A 17,139-nucleotide genomic window follows, 5' to 3' on the forward strand; every position below is an offset into this window, starting at 1 on the left:
TGGATTGGAAAGAATTCCCTTTTCTCCCCAGAACCTGGAGTAGGTCAATGTGTTCATTTTCATTTTTGTTCTTCCAAATGGATTGAGGTGATGAGGACAGTACACATAATCTGGCTTTCTAGACTTAGACTTGTCTGTCTTACAATTTATAAATATTGGTTAGGGTTTTGTTAGGCTGGGCTGGCAGCCAGCCATAGGGTAGCATGATAAAGCACATAATAGGTGTTCACTATAGTAAGAACCACTGTTCTCAGAGTATTCACTATGTGTCAGAGTCCAAAAGAATCATGATATAACTATATTTATGCAATTTATTTTTGTCTGCATTACTTTATATTAACTGTCTTTATACTGATTAATCTTATTTATAAAAAAAAAAAAGACAACTCATTGCATACTTGTTATATCTATGTATTTAATAGGCTGTGTGGAGGAGATATAGAGACAAGAAATCTTTATGTAAAGTGAAAGCTGCCTGCAAGATTCAAGCCTGGTATAGGTGTTGGAGAGCTCACAAAGAATATCTAGCTATATTAAAAGCTGTTAAAATTATTCAAGGCTCCTTCTATAACAAACTAGAGAGAACACGGTAATGTATCAGAATTCTATGGAGAGTGTAAGAGTATTTGCGTATGATAGCTAAGTCCTTACATAAATTAACACGCTTATTGATTTTTCTTTTCAGTATTCATTATGCTTAATTTATATGGTTGGTTTTGTTGGTATTTTCTTTATTAAGGACACAGAATATATCTCTTGTACTGTCTTGCTTTTTTGAGTTAGAGCATAGCCTTTGTAACTAATATAATCTAAAAATATTTACTTATACTTCATTAATTCAGGTTCATAAGGATTAGAGTAAGGACAGCGGGGTAGGAAGTGAATAAAAGTTAAGACTCACTTTTCTCAATAGTGCTTTGGTTCATTTTGTTGGGGGACTTAGCTACTGGAAAATTTTGTTTTGTTATTCATTCCTTTTTTCTTTGAATTTTATATTATTCCTCATACTCTTTGTCATTAATGATGAAGATCCTAATTACCAATCTATCTATGCTCATTGTATTTCCCTATTCCTAGCTCATTTCTTACAATCAAATTTTTAGAAACTGTTACCAGATCATCTTTTTTTAAGTTCACTGTATAAGAATTTTTCTTCACCTCCCAGAATTGATGAATTATTGTGTCAATGATGGTTTTTAAGATGGTTCAGGAAAGCACACTAGTGTGAGAGGAATTTTTGGGTCAAGTCCATGGGTAGAAGCAGGGCTTAACATGCAAAATTGATCTCATGAAGACAGAAAGTAGAATGTTGGTTACCAGAGGCCTGGATAGGGAGAGGGGAGAGGTGGATAAAGACAGGCTGGTTAATGGGTACAAAAATAAAGTAAGACGGAATAAGATTTACTGCTTAGTAGCACAATAGGGCAACCATAGTTGACAATAATTTATTGTATATTTCAAAATAACTAGAGGAATAGAATTAGAAGCCTCCTAATACAAGGAAATGATAAATGTTTCAGGTGATTGATCTCCCAGTTATTCTGAGTTGATCATTACTCATATGTATGCTTTAGTCAAAATATCACATTACCCCATAAATATTTACAACTACTATGTATCCGTAAAAATAAAAATTAAAAAACATATAAAGATACAGTTACTACTCTCAGCTATTAAGGACAAGTATCTAATTTTTATGTAAGAGATGCTGCCGGGCACGGTGGCTCAAGCCTGTAATCCCAGCACTTTGGGAGGCCGAGGCGGGTGGATCACGAGGTCGAGAGATCGAGACCATCCTGGTCAACATGGTGAAACCCCGTCTCTACTAAAAATACAAAAAATTAGCTGGGCATGGTGGCGCGTGCCTGTAATCCCAGCTACTCAGAAGGCTGAGGCAGGAGAATTGCCTGAACCCAGGAGGCGGAGGTTGCAGTGAGCCGAGATCGCGCCATTGCACTCCAGCCTGGGTAACAAGAGTGAAACTCCGTCTCAAAAAAAAAAAAAAAGAGATGCTGAATTTTTCTCAATGGCATTCTGTCTTATTTTCTAAGAAACATGGCAGCAAAACAAGCTAATCATTATACTTTTTCCACATTATCAAGAACAGAGTAAAAAACCTGTCCATTCTGACATTTTATCTCTTAGCATTATGTTGATCCCTAAAATTTAATCTCTGGCACTCAGAGTTTTTAAATTTTTCTCCAATTCTGTTTACAAAATATCTCTACTTAGATATTTTGATGATACCCATCCTTCATTTCAAATGAAAGTGAAGTACCTGCTGCTGCTTGTAATCTCCACATTCTGTTCTTGACCACCTCCCGTCTACTCAAAGACTCACTTGCAGTACCGACTCAGATCTTATATTGTGCCATTATTTCTACCATTCTCCCCTTTATCTAGGCTTCGTCTAGATCTGGGTGACCATACTTTCTTTTAATCCTGTTCAAAATTCTGTGCCATATTATAATTATAGAACTTCGTATTTCTTACCCACTGGAATATTGCCAATTGTAAAACTCCTTTGTGTGTGTGTGTGTGTGTGTGTGTACATTCTGTTTGCTAGAACTTGACTATGAATTAAACTTGCCCACTTTTCTTTTATTCTGTCATTGCCTTTCTTATATTTTACTCTTCTAATATTTTAAAGGGGGAAGACAATAAATACTCATTGAATAAGTTAAAAGTAATTTGAAATTGCTTTCCAATAACTACTTTTTAGGTTTTTGAATATGAGAGCATCAGCAATTATCATTCAGAGAAAATGGAGAGCTATACTTTCTGCAAAAATAGCTCATGAACACTTCTTAATGATACAAGTAGGTATTAAAAATTCACTTGCAAATAACTACTTTAGGACATAAAAAACAAAAAGAAAATTTTGTATATTTTAGTTTTTAAAAAATTCTTCACTGGAAAAAATGTTTTTAAGATCTTAGCATACATTTATTTCACACATATCTATTGCAGTCAATTAAAAATTGTATTCACCCATAAAAATATTATTTGCTAGTTTTTAAAAACATACCTGTGCAGGTACACCTTGTTTTATTGCTTTACAGATATGGCATTTTTTATAAATTGAAGATTTGTGTCAGCCCTGTGTTGAGGTTGATCAAGTCTGTTGGTGCCATGTTTCCAACATCATGTGCTCATTTTGTGGCCCTGGGTCTCATTTTGTTAATTCTCACAGAATGTTACGTAATTGAGGAATCTAAGGTGTGCTGGTGGTATGCTATGTTTTCTCAAGCTACGGACAGCTTCTGTCATAGCTATTTATGATCACTGTGCTCTTCATATTGTAGCTAGCATTTTTATTAAGTGTATTTGTCCTGTAATGTTAGTTCTTTTCCCTCTCACAATGAAAAGTATCAAGAGGATGAGAGGGAAAGAGCACCAGGTATCTAATGACCCTTGGCTTATACCATTTTGGCTATAGACCTATGTGAGTTTAGAAGTCATGCTTCATCACCTTTTCATATCTACGAAACATGACATTCTTAAACTATGAATCATAATTATGCCATCTCATCTTACACTGAGAAATTCATTAGCTTCCAGTGGTTTGGAAATCTTTTTATTTATATCTATTAATGTTACTTATAAATTTTTCTTTATAGAGACATCAAGCTGCTTGTTTGATCCAAGCACATTTTAGAGGATATAAAGGAAGGCAGGTCTTTCTTCGGCAGAAATCTGCTGCTTTGAATATACAAAAATATATACGAGCCAGGGAGGCTGGAAGACGTGAAAGGATAAAATACATTGAATTAAAAAAATCTACAGTTACTCTACAAGCACTGGTGCGCGGTTGGCTGGTGCGGAAAAGAGTGCGTATTTTCAAGTAGTTATCTCAGTCTGATACAATGAAAGGGTGTGATGTTAAATCGTGTTAAGAAACTTTGGATTTTAGAGAATAATTTTAGAACGAATATGATCATTAATTTGAATTCATTCAGCTGCTAGAAAAGTATGTGACAAGAGCACTGACCTTCAGATTTTCGTTCTATGATCCTAGTCCTATTTCTTATAGATGTTCACCACCAAAGACACAAAATAAAATTTTCTTTTGTAATGAGTCTTAACAAAGGAACTGAAATATAAGAGAGAAGCTCCATAAGTGAAAGAGGTTAATTGTTACTCTAGCAGCTTTTTGCCACCACCAAGCAACTTTTGAGGTGTTGGAACCAGCATTCCTTTGACAGCTTCCATGTCTTCAGCAAGAGAGAATTCTTTTTAGGGAAGTGATGACATTTAAGCTTACAATATGTGAAGTACTGGCATAGACAAAATAATTTGATTTGAAGTTAGATAGAAGAAATTTTTGTATTTTGTTCATTAAACATCAAGTGGAAGTCTGAAGCCCAACAGCGACTGTAGGAAGCATCTTCTGCAGAGTCTTACGCTGGAGTTACACTATATTATTTAATATTAAAGAAGTTAGTTCACATAATTTTTTCTGATTTAATGTCACCATTTCCAAGAGTTCTGCTTGGAATTCTGTAGCTTTTTTTGAGTTTAATATTTATACCCTTCTCTAATCATAAGTATGTTGCAAACCTTAACTCACAATTATAGGGCAGTCTAGTTAAATTAGATGCTATGGTTATTTAGTAAAGTACCCAAAATATAATTTTGCTTTCTACATGCTGAGTTATATTATTGGAAATATTGTATAATAAAATATTATAATTACTTTGAATTACAATATAAGTAATTGTAATGATTAAAAATTATTCTTGCTAGTTTATATAATTTGATGTTGAGGTTATACAAAAACACTCATTGATTAACTTAGGAGGCAGATACTTGAATATGCCTTGTTTTTTCCCCTTTAGATTTTAGAACAGAGAGCCAAAATTCGGCTTCTTCACTTCACTGCAGCTGCATATTATCACCTGAAGGCTCTTAGAATTCAAAGAGCCTATAAACTTTACCTGGCTCTGAAGAATGCTAACAAGCAGGTTAATTCAGCCATCTGTATTCAGGTTTGCTTCTTCTCTGCAATAAAACTTATTAAAAATTATATAGGATATAACTTTAGAAATTTTTGATATGTAGTAAACAGTTTCCAAATGCCTTATGCTAAGGTCATACAACATTTAGCCTTTTACCATATAGCTGTTAGGATGATTCAAAGGTTAGAAATAGATTAATGTTTTATGGCACAATAATAAAGTTGTGAATTATTGCCTGATCTAATTGTACTCATTTACATTCCTGCCAGCAAAGTCTTGAGGGTACCCTGTTTCTCTACATGCTTTCCAACATAAAACGTCGGATGACTTTCTGATTTTTGCCATTCTAATGAATGGCATCTTGTTTTTGTTTGGATTTACTTGTTTGCTAGTAACTCTAAAATTATATTCTATGTTGGTTATTCAAGTCCTTGTCTGTGTGCTTTTTTTTTTTTTAACATTTTTTCATATACTTTGCTCATTTTTCTGTTGGATGTTCTTTTTTATTATAATTTATAGGAGTTCTTTATATATTTTGAAGAAGAATTCTATTTGTGTATATATGTTAACATGCATTTACATATAAAATATTTAGTGAAAAAAATTACAGAATAATTCATGCAATTTGGTAGAATTTATGTAAATTGTAAAATGAAGACAATGCTATCCAGGATTAAATATACTCCTCTGCGTGTGCATGCACACACACACACACCCCCCCACCCGACATGGACTGAAAGGGTTTTTGTACCAAGTGGGGTGGGAAAGAAATGCCTCTGGGGAAAAATGAAAGATTTCTTTGTAGACTGTTTTCTTCCATTTATGTATAAATGGTTGTTTGTATTAATTTTTTTAAAAAATACCTTAAGTCAAAATGAAAAACAAAAGTCTATCTTTTAAACAGAGATGGTTTCGAGCAAGATTACAACAAAAGAGATTTATTCAGATATGTCATAGCATCAAAAAGATTGAGCATGAAGGTCAAGAACGTCTGAGCCAGCAAAATAGGGCTGCATCAGTAATACAGAAAGCAGTGCGCCATTTTCTCCTTCGTAAAAAACAGGAAAAATTTACTAGTGGAATCATTAAGTTTCAGGTAATTGAAACTTGTATAGTTTTACTTCAAAACTTTAGATTGCAATTCATCTACATGATATCTGACACTATAAAAACATAGTCACCATTTTTAAAAGCTAACGGATTCACCGGTAAAATAACTCATAAACACTAAGCTGCTATAATTTAATTGCTAAGATCTTTATTTTCAAATGCTCTAGAGAAGGTTTAAAATCAAGAAGTATAAAAGTATTTTAATATTTTGAATAGATTTAGACATTTGGTCAATAAATGCTGCCCAGTTCACATACAGGAATATTATATGTATTTCTTTTTTGGAAAATTGATTTTGCTATTTATTTGAACTTGAGATTTTAATTAAAATGTATCTGATTATGTCATACAAATTTACTGAAAATGCATTCTGAAAATAGATGTAGATATAAATAGAAAACATTGGCTATAATCTTAAAATTACTCTGTTTTATCTCTTTAAGGCATTATGGAGAGGCTATTCTTGGAGGAAGAATAATGATTGTACAAAAATTAAAGCTATACGACTAAGTCTTCAAGTTGTTAATAGGGAGATTCGAGAAGAAAACAAACTCTACAGAAGAGCTGCTCTGGCACTTCACTACCTTTTGACATATAAGCACCTTTCTGCCATTCTTGAGGCTGTAAAGCACCTAGGTTAGTTTCTGTTGACATGTTTAAAGAATGTTGTAATAGTACATTGTTAGCAAAAACTTCATTTTGTTGCTGTGAATTTACCTGTGTCTTATTTTATTTTTCTTTCAGAGGTAGTTACTAGATTGTCTCCATTTTGTTGTGAGAACATGGCCCAGAGTGGAGCAATTTCTAAAATATTTGTTTTGATCCGGAGTTGTAATCGTAGTGTTCCTTGTATGGAAGTCATCAGATATGCTGTGCAAGTCTTGCTTAATGTAGCTAAGGTAGTTTTTCATTTTATTAATGAGATATTCATTGGTCAACAAATAAGACCCTGCAAATTTTTATGTTTACTCATCACTAGGGCTTAGATCTCTAAATTAAAATTCATTTATGTGCAAGAGTCTTACGGTGAAAAAATGTTTGTTAACATAACTATAGATTTAAGTACTAATTTTTGTATTATTTTATTTCATCAGTCTTTATAATATTAAAAACAATGATGACTGAAAGTTATTAAGTACTTAACACATGCTAGCATTTTTCTTTTCTTTTCTTTTCTTTTCTTTTTTTTTTTTTTTTTTTTTTTTTGACTCTGCTTGCTGCAACCTCTGTCTCCCAGGTTCAAGCAATTCTCCTACCTCAGCCTCCCGAGTAGCTAGTATCACAAGTGTGTGCCACCATGCTCAGCTAATTTTTTGTATTTTTTTTTAGTAGAGACAGGGTTTCACCGTGCTGGCCAGGCTGGTCTCAAACTCCTGACCTTGTGATCCACCCACCTTGGCCTCCCAAAGTGCTGGGATTACAGGCATGAGCCATCATACCTGGCCCCATGCTAGTATTTTTCTTGCATTGTTTAATCCTCATAATAATCCTCTAAAGTAGTTCATATTATTATTTCCATTTTATAGAGAAGGAATATAATAATTATAGAAGTTAGGTTCATCCCCTAAGACCTGACTGTGATAAATGGTAGAGTTGCATTTGTATTCATTTCTATCTGCCTTTAGAGGTTTGTTGTTATCTCTTGTATTATATCAAACAGTATTACCTCATTGTAAGTATGTGTAGCCAAGCATGAGAAAGAAAAATATTGCTATAACTTAGTTATTCTGTAACTATTAATCTGTATCAGAATTTGTCTTTTGGCTTTGGACTGGTAGCTGATACCTATTACAAACTATCTTGTATGCAACCAAAGGTCAAAAGATTTCTCTTTCCTACCCAACCTTTCAATGACAACTTAAAGCACTTTACCCAATATTTTTATTTTGAGAGGTAGTGGTTAAGAACACAGATCTGAGCCCAAACTGCTTGAGTTTGAATCCCTGCTCAGCAGCTTATTACAGGTTACTTGGCTTCTCTGTACTTTACTTTCCTCAACTATAAAATGAATATAGTAACAGTACTCAAAAGGTTATTTTGAGGACTGAGTTAATACACATGAATATGTAAACATGCCATACAAAGTGTTAGCTATGTTGTTTTGTTATTTTTATCTTAGTATCATTATTTGTTACCATGCAAATTTCACTATGAATCTAATAATACAATTAGATAAATGAGATATGGAAAAGATATCCTAGACTTATTAGTATCAAATTTATTTTGTTTTATTTTTCAGCAAGCTCTTCTTCCTTTCAAGGAGCATGTAATAGAATAACTAACTAGATCCTGCCTTTATCATTAACTTACCTATGATTAATGATATCACAGATAAGTTATCTTTTTCCTGAGAGAATCTTACTAAAATGGTCTTAATGTTTAAAAGTTTGCTTTTATTGACTTCACGATGTTTTGTTTTCAGAGGTTTTAAATTTTATTTATTTTACATGAAACTTTAGAATTAGAGGGAAAAGATTAAAAATAAAATGTGAATACACATATATTATAGATCCATAAATGATAGTATCAAAGCTGTTTCACAAAGTTCTTGCAGGTGCTCCAACAATTTGGCTCTAAGTATGGATTTTTGTTTTTTGGTTTTTTGGTTTTTTTGTTTGGGTTGTTTGTTAAGTATGCAACTTTTGAAGATGTGTTTATTACAGCTTTTAATTTCATTCTGTTCTCTTCAAGTATGAGAAAACAACCTCTGCAGTTTATGATGTAGAAAATTGTGTCGATACACTGTTGGAGCTTTTGCAGATGTACCGAGAAAAGCCTGGTAATAAAGTTGCAGACAAAAGTGGAAGCATTTTCACAAAAACGTGTTGTTTGTTGGCTACTTTATTGAAGACAACAAATAGAGCCTCTGTAAGTATTAATCAGTTACATTTCTTTAAGATTATTTTTCTGTAGTCTTAAGTCTAGACTTTTATAGTTTTCCTTTAGTAATCACCACTCTAAAATAGGGTTTTATGTGTGTTCAGACCTGTTTTCTGCACTGATAAAATGAGTTCAGGATATATGTAAGAGTTATTTCCTTCTGACATGTTAAAGGAACTGAATTCTGAATATACAATTTATTATAGCCATACAAGTAACCATTTCCCGTTTACTAGATAGAAAAGTTTCCTAGCAAGATAGAAAACCAGATATGTATAACTTACGATCCTGTTGTAACCAATATTGTATTTCAAGCTTTTCTACGGCAAGACCTCTGAGTCATTCTTTTTAGGTGTCACAGTTAACATAAGGGAAACCATAGGCCATGATTGGAACTGTGGCCTTTATCCTGTGGGAATCACTGCAGGGTTTTAAGCAAGGGAATTATATTTTCCAATTGAAATTTTAACAACACTCTGGCTTCTGACTGAAGAGTGAATTTCGGAGCGTATATGTGGATATAGGGAGACCATTAAGGAAGGCGGCAAGTGTCGGTATATAGTAGTCTAGCCAAGAGAATGTACTTGTCTTAGGATTGCGTCACTGAGAGATAAGTAGAAGACTTTGGGAACTTTGCAGAGTTAAACTTTTCAAGACTTGGTAACTGGATATGATAGATATGTTGACTTGACTATATTCCTTCTTGTATTCAGTGTGGAGTTAAGTATGCAACTTTTGAATATTTATCTTCTTTATGATTGCCTTGCAAATTAGCTCGTAATTTAAATCAGTCTACCTACCAACTTGGCGAGGTTTCTTCTTGATTATTCAAAGCTAATAGTTTACTGCATGGTTTTTATTTATTATGTTTGATTTTGCTAGTCTAAAAGAGATGAAGCTTTAATTCTTACTACTTTTTAGTAACTGTACATTTTATTTTGTAGGATGTACGAAGCAGGTCCAAAGTTGTTGACCGTATTTACAGTCTCTACAAACTTACAGCTTATAAACATAAAGTGAATACTGAAAGATTACATTACAAGCAAAAGAAGGATTCTTCTACAAGCATTCCTTTTATCCCAGAAACACCTGTAAGGACCAGAATAGTTTCAAGGTAAGCAGTTAAATATAGTCTATAAATTTCTGTCACTGTACATTCATTCATTCATTTAACAAATATTTATTGAGCACTTACCATAAACAAGATGTGCTTGACAGTGGAGAAACAACAAATGAATAAAAATGAAATGGTTGGTAATTTTAAAGGAGGCAATCTTGGTAAATAATGAAATAACATTGCACTAGCATGCTGGGCAATTTCAAATGCTCATTTTGCATCTGCAATTATAGGCAAAAAATAAAGTCAGCTTGGTTGTGTAATTTTTTTTAGTAATATGCAGCTATATAGGTACGGAGAAGGCCGGCATTTTGACTCAATTTGAAATCCAAGTAGAATTTTTCAGACTAGTTTGGTAGGAGAGAAAGACAACAGTTAATGGCATTGGCAAAGGTTGTGATAATATTGATGCACCTGGGCTAGATACACAAGAAAGTAAGACGAGCATTCTGGTGGATGTTGGATATGTGCTGAAGCCAAGTGAATTGGCGATCTCAGTTTGGTAGAAGAAGTGGTTCAATGACTGTTAGAGCAGATGACATGAGTAAATCAGAAATGGTGGATGGAGAATGGAAGTCTCAAATTAAGATTTTAGTGGTGGCACACTTTCTGATGATGACAAAGTCTAGTATGTGATCATATGAAAAGAGATTGGTTGAAGTAGAGTTGAAAGAAAGTGTGGCAAAAATGGAATTGGTTGTTGGCTTTTTGGCCACATAGATGTTTCTGTTGCTGAGAACTGTGACAGGAGGTAAGAGGAGACCAAGAACCAGGTTTACAAGGAACAAGACTCGGAGAGTTTGGTCAATGACCAAAAGGCAGTCGTCAAGCTAAATAGCATCAGCTTCAAAGAAACCAGCATTATTTTTTAGAAAGGATGGAGAGAAATAGTCTGGAACTAGTGATGGGCAGTAATGTGAAGTTCTCACCTCTTTGAGCAGTTTGTAAGAGAAATGATGTGTTCAGGAGTAGCCACAACTTAGTGAAGACAAAAAAAGTATTACTAACGCTTACCAATTTTATTAACACCAGAGTTGTTTTTTTGTTTTGTTTTGTTTTGTTTTAACAGACTTAAACCAGATTGGGTTTTGAGAAGAGATAACCTGGAAGAAATCACAAATCCCCTGCAGGCTATTCAAATGGTGATGGATACGCTTGGCATTCCTTATTAGTAAATGTAAACATTTTCAGTATGTATAGTGTAAAGAAACATTAAAGCTAATCATGAGTATATAAAGTGATTTTTGCTCTCTGTGTAGAGCTTTTAACATCTGACTTTGTATTTAAAAAAATAAACTGTTCATTACATTCTTCATTCTTTCTTTTATTTATAGCTTTATGCATGTAACAAACTAATATGTCATAAGATGATCATGATATTATTCCTATTATCTTAAAGTATTACAGTAGTTTGAATGTAGTCATATTTCTAAAAGGAAATAATACCTGATTACACCTTTTTTATAGGTAAGTTGAGGAATTTTTATAAAACAAATGTTAGAAATTGAAGATCTGTCTACTCACTAAGAAGTGAGACTAGGATAAAATAATCCTACAAATTCATATCAATGACATCCTTATCCATATCCTTGACTGATTAAAGCATCCAGATATGCAAGTGAGCCCTTCTAGGCTCACAAAAAGAATACACTTACCACTGTATTTACTAAAAAATCTTAACATTGAACTGATGGAGGTTATGATTTGAAGTGGAAGGAACATACTATTGCTTATAATAGAATCTTGTTGTGTAGTTATATACCACAGACCTGAAAATGATTCGGTATTGAAATGTAAGTTTTTTTTCTACAGCTTTGAGTTACTGTTACTATCTCTGTGGTTTCAGGGCCACAGATGTCTAATTCTCATGGCTGAAATCTGTTAGAGTCTCAAAGTCTGCCCATATATAAATGCCATAAAACTGTCTTACTGTTCAAAGTAAATCAGTAGTAGCTAGCAATTGAGAGACTATTTAACTACTTACTGTATAACTTGATTAGAACAACTTAATTAAACCTAATTTGTCTGAAATTACTTGCTTATAATTTGGTTAGGATAGATCTAAATATATTGGTGTATTAGCGTATGTGGAAATTGACTCTGGAGAATTTTTTTCTCTCTTTTTGTTCCAATAAAGTGTTTTGGAAGCTTTTGGGACTTAGTATTTTCTCTATTCACTCAATTATTATAATTCTCCTGCTGAGGTCAGTTTTTGGAGAGCATTCTAGAATCTAGAAAGCGACATTTCAGATTGAATGGAGGCCTATGGTGAAAAGACAAATATCTCACAGTAAAAAACTAATGGGAAGCTATTTGTGAAACTGCTTTGCAATGTGTGCATTCACCGTCCAGAGTTTATGTTTGGATTCAGCAGTTTAGAAACACTGTGTGGAATCTAAAAACAGGTATTTCCAATGCCAGTCTGACCTGTGGGGAAAACCTGAATGACTGGCTTTACAAACTAGAAGCAACCTCTCTGTGGAACTGCTGCGCTTTGTATGCCTTCACCTCAGAGACTTGAACCTATGTTTTGATTCAGCAGTTTAGAAACACACTTCATGTAAAATCTAAAAAGGGACATTTCAGACTGAATGGAGGCCTGTGGTGAGAAGACAAATACCTCACAGTAAAAACTAATGGGAAGCTATTTGTGAAACTGTTTTGTGATGTGTACATTCACTTTCCAGAGTTTAAGTTATGTTTGGATTCAGCAGTTTAGAAAGACTCTTCGTGTGAAATCTAAAAACAGATATTTCCAATGCCAGTCTGGCCTACTGGGGAACTGGCAGTCTACATTTCCACCACTGACTACGTGAAAGTGGAGCTCCACTGTCTAGACCTGTTCCCTGTGGCTCAATTCCAGGACTTTGCAACTTACAGCCAGTACAGCCCTGACCACTCCCAAGGTTCCAGGTCACTGAAACAGGGTACTTGGCTGAAGGCAACACACCTTCAAGTACTAATTTCAGGGACTTGATCCTAGCAAGGGCTTTGATGCCATGCTGGGAAAACATGCCTATACTGGGACTTGCCCTCCATAGCTGCAGGGGAGTTCAGAAGCTCTGAACATTGTCTCCAGACACTGCAATTTCAGGAGAATTCCCAAAACACCACCATGCAACAGCAGTATGCAGTGGCACGTAACAGCGTGATTGAATGCTGGCAAACAGTAGTGTCATCCCAGACACAGTGGGCTGTCCAGTATAGAACTTCAGTAGGCCATTTGCACAAAACAGATATTGGGCAGATATTGGGACAACGTCCAAGCAGCGGACAAAAACCTGCCAACTAAGTTAATTATAAAAACATTTTGTGTTTCTCTTTTCACTTGGCTAGCAGCTGTTACAGGCAGCCACCAGAGGCCCAGACAGAAGAGCAATAGCAGGTGATGCACCCACATGACATTCTCAGGTGGGCTCACCAGCAGGATTGGATTGTGGTCATGGCTTCAGTGAGAACCACAGTGTGAGAGTTTAAGAGTTTTGATGACTTACAGATCCTCAAGTTATGCAGGGCCACCACCACAGCAGACAGGCAGCAGTCCTGCATCCTAGGTCTTCTGTAGGAACAGCAGCCGTGCATAATACAGGACTCTCCTCCCATATAGCAGCTGTTTGGGATTGGATGACTTAATTTCGTGGAAAGGAAGAAGAAATATTGTTAAAATGTCCATAGCACCTAAAGCAATTTGTAGATTCAATGCTATTCCTATCTATCTACTGATGACATTTTATACAAAACTTTAAAAAACTATTTTACAATTCATATTGAGCCAAAAAAGAACCTGAATAGCCAAGGCAATTCTAGCCAAAAAGAGCAAAGCTAGAGAGACATTACATTATGTGATTTCAAACTATTCTACAGGGCTACAATAATCACAACACTGTGATACTGGTACAAAAGCAAACAATAGACCAATGGACCAGAATCAGAATGGAGAGCCCAGATATAAAGCCACATACCTAAGACCTTCACAAAACTGACAAAAGCAATGAGGAGGAAAGAAGGACTTCGTATTGAATAAATAGCTGGGTGCTGGGGTAACTGGCTATGCATATGCAGAAGATTGAAACTGGATACCTTCCTTACACCATATACAAAAATTCACTCAAGATGGATTAAAGACTTAAATATAAAATCCAAAACTCAAAACCCTGGAAGACGACCTAGGCAATACCATCCTAGACATACGAATGGGCAAAGCTTTTATGACAAAGATGCCAACAGCAATCACGGCAACAAAAAAATTGACAAGTGATATCTAATTAAACTAAAGAGCTTCTGCACAGTAAAGGAAACTCAACAGAGTAGACAGACATCGGGAGAAAATATTTGTGAACTATGCACCTGACAAAGCTCCAACATCCAGCATCTATAAGGAACTTAAATGTATAAGAAAAAGCAAAAAGCCCATTAGAAAGTGGGCAAAGGATATGAAAAGACACTTTTGTAAAGAAGATATACATGCAGCCAACAAGCATATAAAAAGATCTCAACATCTCTTATTATCACAGAATTCAAATCAAAACCACAATGAGATACCATCTCACACCAGTCAGAATAGCTGTTATTAAAAAGTCAAAAAATAACACATTTTCAAGATTGTGAAGAAAAGTGAACACTTAAACACTCATGGTGGGCGTGTAAACTAGTTCAACCATTGTGGAAAGCAGTATGGTGATTCCTCATAGAGCTGAAAACAGAATTTCCATTCAACCCAGCAAACCCATTTCTGGATAAACACCCAAAGGAATATAAATCATTTTACCAAAAAGACACATGTACATGAATATCCATTGCAGCCCTATTTACAATAGCCAAACATGGAATTAACCTAAATGCCCAATAATAATAGATTAGATAAATAAAATATGTTGCATGTACACTGTGGAATACTATGCAGCCATAAAAAAGAGTTCATATCTTTTGCAGAAACATGGATGGAGCTGAAGGCCATTATCCTTAGCAAGCTAAAATAGAAACAGAAGCCAAATTCCATGTGCTCTCACTTATAAGTAAGTGGGAGCTAACTGATGAGAACTCATGAACACAAAGAAAGAAATAACAGACACTACTTGAGAGTGGAGGGTGGGAGAAGGGAGAGAATCAGGAAGAGTAATTATTGGGTACTAAGCTTAGTACCTGGGTGATGAAGTAATCTGTACAACAAAGCCCTGTGACACTAGTTCACCTGTATAACAAACCTGCACACATACCCCCAAACCCATTTTTTTTCTAAAAACTAGTGGTTTTTTTGGTGTGTGTCTGTGCATGTTTGTTTTTTTTTACTACCCAGACAGTAATCTAGTGGAAATTGATGTTTCTAAGACCATATAGTCAAGAAGGCTGGATTGTGAATATACACAAATGTGTAAGGAGATTGGGTTTGTAATAAAAACTTATCAATCAGAAACAAAGCCTGGGACCAGATGACCTCACTAAAAAACAAACTTTAACAAATGAAGTGAAAGACTTGTACACAGAAAGTATAAATATTGATTAAAGAAATTAAACACAAAAATAAATGAAAAGACTTTCTATGTCTATGGGTTGGAAGATTTAACATTGTTAAAATGCCCATGCTGTGCAAAACAAACTACAGACTTTATACCAGCTCCTTCAAATGTTCAATGACTGTTCTACACAAAATTAGAAAGAATACCATTGATATGGAACAAGAAAAACACACAAATATTGGCTCTCTGTCCCTCCTGTTTACAGATAGCCAAACCTTCTTGGGCACGACCAGCCTCACTTTGGAGACACTACATAGAAAGCAAAGGCCAGACAGAAAGGATTTGACTATGTTAGGTACCTGGCCAGGGATGCCTTAACTCTGGAAAGGTGGGTATTGTCATTATCAGTGACCCCTTCCTTGATCTCAGTGACATGGAGTACGTGTTCCAGTATGGTTCTACCCATGGCAAGTTCCATGCTACCATCAAGTCTGAGACTAGGAAGCTTGTCATCAATAGCAATCTCATCCCCATCTTCGAGAAGAGAGATCTTATCAAAATCAAAGGGAATGATGCTTTGGAAACCCACAGCCATCCTCACTACCATGAAGAAATCTGGAGTTTACTTAGAGGGGGGTTCCAAAAAGGTTATCATCTTGGCCTCTCCTGCTGATACCCCCATGTCTGTGATGGGCATGAACCATGAGAGTATAAAAACAGCTTCAAGATTATCAGCAGTGCCTTCTGCATCACAACTGCTTAGCCCCCCTGACGAGGTTAACCATCACAACTTTAACATCATGAAGAAACTCATGTCCACAGTCGATGACATCACTACCATCCAGAATACTGTGGATGGATCCTCTAGAAAGCTGTGATGTCATGATCACGGTGCTCTCCAGATCATTATTCCTGCATCTGCTGGCACTGCCAAGGCTGCTGTGGGCAAGGTCATGCCTAAGATAAGTAAGAAGCTCCTTGGCATGGTCTTCTGGGTCTTCTGTGTTCCCACCACCGATCTGTCAGTCATGGGCCTGACCTGCCATCTAGAGAAACCTGCTAAATATGACATGAAGAATGTAGTAAGACAAGCATTGGCGGGATCCCTCAAGGATATCCTGGGTTTTGCTGAGCACCAATTTGTCTCCGTTGACTTTAACGGTTACACCCAGTCTTTCACCTTTGATGCTGGTGCTGACATTGCGCTTGATGACTTTGCCAGAATTTGGCTACAGCAACAGGGTGGTGTACCCTATAGTTCACATGGCCTTCATGGATTAAGAACCTCCAGTCCCCCAGAGCCAAAAAGAGCATGAGAGTCCCTTAGCTGTTGGGAAATTCCTGGACTACTCATCCCCACCATCCGAAGACTCTCCTCAACACAGTTTCAAAGCCAGACACCCTGAAGAGGAAGGGGCCTAGGGAGCCCCACCTTGTCAAGTACCAGTACATTTTACTGTACTCAGAGGAAAAAGGAAAAAATTGAGGTGGCCAAAGCAATTCTGAGAAGAACACAAATGTTGTAGACATTACCTTTCTTGATTTCAAAATATATTACAAGCTACAGGAATCAAACTTGGAAGTACAGGCAAAAAAAAAAAAAAAAAAAAAAAAACCA

At 35.4% G+C, this 17,139-nt stretch overlaps 1 protein-coding gene across 2 annotated transcripts in view; it reads left to right on the forward strand.

The window, feature by feature from the left end:
• Window positions 1-12,216, forward strand: part of ASPM (assembly factor for spindle microtubules) — a 63,737-nt gene extending 51,521 nt beyond the window's left edge. The window contains exons 18-27 of one of the 2 annotated variants that reach the window (XM_074384320.1): window positions 423-589; window positions 2,723-2,819; window positions 3,621-3,830; window positions 4,839-4,988; window positions 5,863-6,054; window positions 6,512-6,704; window positions 6,813-6,967; window positions 8,760-8,936; window positions 9,893-10,062; window positions 11,135-12,216. In XM_074384320.1, the coding sequence (XP_074240421.1) occupies window positions 423-589; window positions 2,723-2,819; window positions 3,621-3,830; window positions 4,839-4,988; window positions 5,863-6,054; window positions 6,512-6,704; window positions 6,813-6,967; window positions 8,760-8,936; window positions 9,893-10,062; window positions 11,135-11,237 (1,614 nt within the window). In that variant the 3' untranslated portion in view covers window positions 11,238-12,216. 2 annotated transcript variants of the gene reach the window in all.
• The last annotated feature ends 4,923 nt before the right edge of the window (window positions 12,217-17,139 follow it).

The sequence above is a fragment of the Saimiri boliviensis genome, chromosome 14 (genome assembly GCF_048565385.1).
Source record: "Saimiri boliviensis isolate mSaiBol1 chromosome 14, mSaiBol1.pri, whole genome shotgun sequence".
NCBI lineage: Eukaryota > Metazoa > Chordata > Mammalia > Primates > Cebidae > Saimiri > Saimiri boliviensis.